This window comes from Anser cygnoides, chromosome 33 (assembly GCF_040182565.1).
Source record: "Anser cygnoides isolate HZ-2024a breed goose chromosome 33, Taihu_goose_T2T_genome, whole genome shotgun sequence".
Taxonomy (NCBI): domain Eukaryota; kingdom Metazoa; phylum Chordata; class Aves; order Anseriformes; family Anatidae; genus Anser; species Anser cygnoides.
The window spans coordinates 2,474,488-2,478,687 of NC_089905.1; the positions used below are offsets into that span (position 1 = coordinate 2,474,488).

At 58.1% G+C, this 4,200-nt stretch overlaps 2 protein-coding genes across 2 annotated transcripts; one reads left to right on the forward strand and one right to left on the reverse strand.

The window, feature by feature from the left end:
• Window positions 1–280: 280 nt before the first annotated feature.
• LOC136788186 (claw keratin-like) lies at window positions 281–1,310 on the reverse strand. The gene is made up of 2 exons (XM_066986271.1): window positions 1,169–1,310; window positions 281–1,070 (listed from the first exon to the last, which is right to left on the reverse strand). The coding sequence occupies exon 2, from the start codon at window positions 1,047–1,049 to the stop codon at window positions 615–617; it is 435 nt and encodes a 144-aa protein (XP_066842372.1). The 5' UTR covers window positions 1,050–1,070; window positions 1,169–1,310; the 3' UTR covers window positions 281–614.
• Window positions 1,311–2,147: 837 nt separating this feature from the next.
• Window positions 2,148–2,785, forward strand: LOC136788187 (claw keratin-like). The gene is made up of 2 exons (XM_066986273.1): window positions 2,148–2,191; window positions 2,290–2,785. Exon 2 carries the CDS (start codon window positions 2,311–2,313, stop codon window positions 2,743–2,745), a length of 435 nt encoding a protein of 144 aa, XP_066842374.1. The 5' UTR covers window positions 2,148–2,191; window positions 2,290–2,310; the 3' UTR covers window positions 2,746–2,785.
• The last annotated feature ends 1,415 nt before the right edge of the window (window positions 2,786–4,200 follow it).

A 4,200-nucleotide genomic window follows, 5' to 3' on the forward strand; every position in this document is an offset into this window, starting at 1 on the left:
ATGTGGGAGGAAGAGGAGGGAAACCCGAGGGGCTGGAGGAAAGGCTGGTGGGTGGACCTCCGCCTCCTTCCTCTGTCCCGTGGCCTCCCAGCTGACTCTAACCAGGCCTTTGCCCTTGGGGAGGCTGTGGCAACCCTCTTGTAATGGCCGTGATGCGCAGGGCTTTTGGAGGAGGTGAGGGAGTGCATACGGGGCCCCTGAGGACTCCGCGGTGGCAGCTCCCTAGCCTTACAGCAAGAAGCAAACGGAGGAAGGGTCACAGAAAAGACAGGGTCCAGAATGAGGTGCAACAGAGTTTTTATTTCAGGTCCAGGGGAGCAGGGAGATGGCAGAAAGGCAGCCAATGACTCCTTGCAGAAGGCAGAGCGTTGGTGAGCAGCCGCAATGCCACAGGAGGCGTCCGTTGCTTGGCTGCATCGTCATGGGGCAGCAAGTCCTGTAGAGAAGCTCAAGCAGGGAGGAGAAGGACAGAGGTGGGCCCCATGCAGGCATTAGGCCTCCATGCTCTGGAGACCAGCGATGATAAAGGGGAGCCTTCCTGATGGTGTCATGTTATGACATTCCGGGGCAGCTCTGGAGCTCTCCTTCGTCAGGGGCTGGAGCCAGTGGTGGGCTTAGCAGGGCCCACAGCTGCCACTGAGGTACCTGAGGCCCCGGCGCCAGCCTCCGTATCCACAGCTCCCAAAGGCTCCATAGCCCCCATAGCCTCCAAGGCCTCCATAGCCCCCAAGGCCTCCATAACCACCAAGGCCTCCATAGCCCAAAAGGCCGCCATAGCCCCCAAGGCCTCCATAGCCCCCAAAGCCACCACGGCCTCCAAAAGTGCCGCCGAAGCCCCCTGCCACACCCGGGACTCCGGCCGAGCCGACCACGGCATGCTGCGGGAAGGAGCTGAGGATGGGCCCGGGCAAGGTGAGCACCGTGGCCGGGGGCTGGATCACCACGGTGGAGTCGGGGCACTGCCGCACACAGGGCTCGTTGGCACTGTCAGCCACTGGGGCCGGGGCGGCCACCCCACACACAGGGGCACACAAGCTGGAGCAGGACATCTTCCACACAGGCAAGGAGTACTGCAAAGGGCAGGCAGAATTAGGCAAGGATCTGGGGAGAGGCTGAACTGATGGAGGTAGGGAGAGAGCCCCGAGAAACCTCCAAGAGCACGACTTACCCAGGTGATCTGTTTAGAGACAAGTGGAGGAAGCAGGATAGAGGGCTGCAAAGCCCTCAGCCCTTTTATATCTGTCTCAGACAGCCTGCGGCATTGAACAGAGTTGGAAGCCCCAGATATTCATGCAATAAAACTGAAACCCTTCATGACACACGTGGAGACGTGGAGCAATTATATTCCTTCCCCTTCAGGGACACTGAGGCTCAAACATGCGCAGGGGAACAGGGATGTGATGGGAGGAACAAGCTGTGACACATAACGTCTTGAAAGGCCAGCTGCTACTGAAGCTGACCTCACGGCACCAATAAACCCCAATGAATTCCTAATCCCCCAGGCGGATTGGGCTTCACCCACAATGCCAACACAGCCACAGCTCTTTGCTTGGCCTTCAGGTGAATTGGAGAGCAAGGAGTAGCACATGTCCCATGGGGCAGGGAAAAGGGCAATGGTTAGGGATGCTCCTAAACTCCCACCTGAGTGCCTTGCAGTCCTTGCCTGTACAGGGTGATGGTGAATGTTTGGGAGCTTTTGCAAGTGGTTAGGATGGCTTCATCCCTTTACCCAAACTTCCACCACCTCTGTTTACCAGCCCATAAAAGGGAGGTAATGGCAGGCGTGCTGGCTGTGCACAGGGTTGCAAAGCACATCTTCCGCCAATTGCCTGTGACTCTTCCACATAGAGAACGTTTGGGATTAGGGAAAAATCAGGGTTTATTGGTGTTTCAGGTCAGCTTCAGCAGTGTCTGGCCTTTGATGTAGTTGAATGGCATGGTTTGTCACTCCCATCACCTCCCTGCTCCCCAGGGCAAGTTTGAGCCACAGTGTCCCTGATGGGGAGGGATATAATTGCTCCACGTCTCCAAGTGTGTCATGATTTGTGCTGGCTTTATTGCATGAATATCTGAGGCTTCCACCACCGCCCCCTGCCTGATGTTGCAGGCTGTCTGGGACAGGTATAAAAGGGCTGAGGGCTTCGCAGCCCTCTATCCTGCTTCCTCCACTTGTCTCTAAACAGATCACCTGGTAAGTCGTGCTCTTGGAGGCTTCTCGGGGCTCTCTCCCTGCCTCCATCAGTACAGCCTCTCCCCAGATCCTTGCCTAACTCTGCCTGCGCTTTGCAGTACTCCTTGCCTGCGTGGAAGATGTCCTGCTCCAGCCTGTGTGCTCCTGTGTGCGGGGTAGCCGCCCCGGCCCCAGTGGCTGACAGCTTCAACGAGCCCTGCGTGCAGCAGTGCCCTGACTCCACCGTGGTGATCCAGCCCCCGGCCACGGTGCTCACCTTGCCCGGGCCCATCCTCAGCTCCTTCCCGCAGCATGCCGTGGTCGGCTCGGCAGGAGTCCCGGGTGTGGCAGGGGGCTTCGGCGGCACTTTTGGAGGCCGTGGTGGCTTTGGGGGCTATGGAGGCCTTGGGGGCTATGGCGGCCTTTTGGGCTATGGAGGCCTTGGGGGTTACGGAGGCCTTGGTGGCTATGGAGGCCTTGGAGGCTATGGGGGCTATGGAGCATTTGGCAGCTGCGGATATGGCGGCTGGCGTCGCGGCCACAGGTACCTCAGTGGCAACTGCGGGCCCTGCTAAGCCCACCTCTGGCTCCAACCTCTGACAAAGGAGAGCTCCAGAGCTGCCCTGGTATGTCGCGCCATGACACCAGCAGGAAGGGCACCCCTTCATCATCACTGGCCTCCAGAGCTTGGGGGCCTCGTGCCTGCATGGGGCGCAACTCTGACTTTTACCTGCCCCGCTTGAGATTCTCTTCAGGACTTGCTGCCCCGTGATACGCAACCCAGCACCTTCCTCCTGTTCCTGTGGTGTCATTTCTGGTTCCATCCTCTGTGCTTTTTCCAAGGAGTTGGTGGATGCTCCTGGACAGGGGCTGCCTTTCTGCCATCTTCCTTCTCCCCTGGACTTGCAATAAAAGCTCTATTGCACCACATTCTCGACCCATGGTATTTCTTCATCCTTCTTCTTCCAGACTTTCCCCAAACCTCTGAGCCGGGGCAGTTGGGCCGCTGGTTGCACTCCTGGCTTTGCTAAAGGGGCCTTTGGGCCGCTGGGGCAGGGCATTACGACTGAAGATCAGAGTCCCCAGTGGGTCTTGTAGAGGACAGCCCCCTGAACCTCCTCCCTTCTCTCAGCGGGAAGAATGGCAATGTTCTCAATGTTTTCAATCTCAATGTTCTTTGAGAACACGACAGAGAAACAGACGTCTTGCACAGCCACCACAGCATGTTTGACCTCTTTATATTGCCTTTTCTATGGTCACCCGTGGAGGTCTGGGGAGACAGAGAGACGGCCACTGCATGGTCAGGGCTCCTGCCACCTGCTGACTGTGCTCATGTGCCCAGCTGCAACTGGTGGCACTGGGAAGGGGTGAAGGAGACACAGCCAAGTCTGCCCAAGGTTCCCCTCACATCATGTACCCATTGCAGCCATCCAGAGCCAGGGGGCACAAAGGCCTTGAGTAGGAGGTGGGTGTCTGTACCCTCCTCATGTCCCTTCCTTTCCCAAACATCTCGTGATTGTGTGATCCTGGCTCTGCACAGTGGTCTTATTGGAGACGGTTCCTGCTAGGGAAATCAAGAAGAGCAGTCGGGCAGCAAGTTGTTCACTGCTGGGGGCTCAGGAGAACATGCATCACCCGTAATTGTCAAGACAGGGGAAGGGGAAAACAGCAGCAAACTGTCCGAGCAGCCACAGCTTTCCTCCACCACCTGCGCAGAAGTTTGTGTGTCTCCTCTTGTGCTTGAGGACCTCTTTTCCATTTCTGCCCATCCACACCACTCCCCAGGCTCCAGTGCTAGGACCCCCAGCCAACCACTGGGTGCTGCCTCACATAGCATCCCCTGCATGCTGGGTGAGGGCAGAGTGGTGGGAGGCAGCAGTCGTGCCTCCTCACAGCTGTTGTGGCCAGGTGTTCTGGGGGCCTGGCCGTGCAGGTCGCTTGGTGTGCTGGTGTGTGAGGAAGGGCAGCCATGGCCTGGCAGCATGTCTGCAGTATGGGGCTGTGTGGAGCACTGCTGTCCTACCCGGGCA

What these genes read in the sequence shown, in the direction of transcription:
- LOC136788186 (XM_066986271.1), bottom strand. Translation starts at nt 1,049, where the DNA reads ATGTCCTGCTCCAGCTTGTGTGCCCCTGTGTGTGGGGTGGCCGCCCCG.
- LOC136788187 (XM_066986273.1), top strand. Translation starts at nt 2,311, where the DNA reads ATGTCCTGCTCCAGCCTGTGTGCTCCTGTGTGCGGGGTAGCCGCCCCG.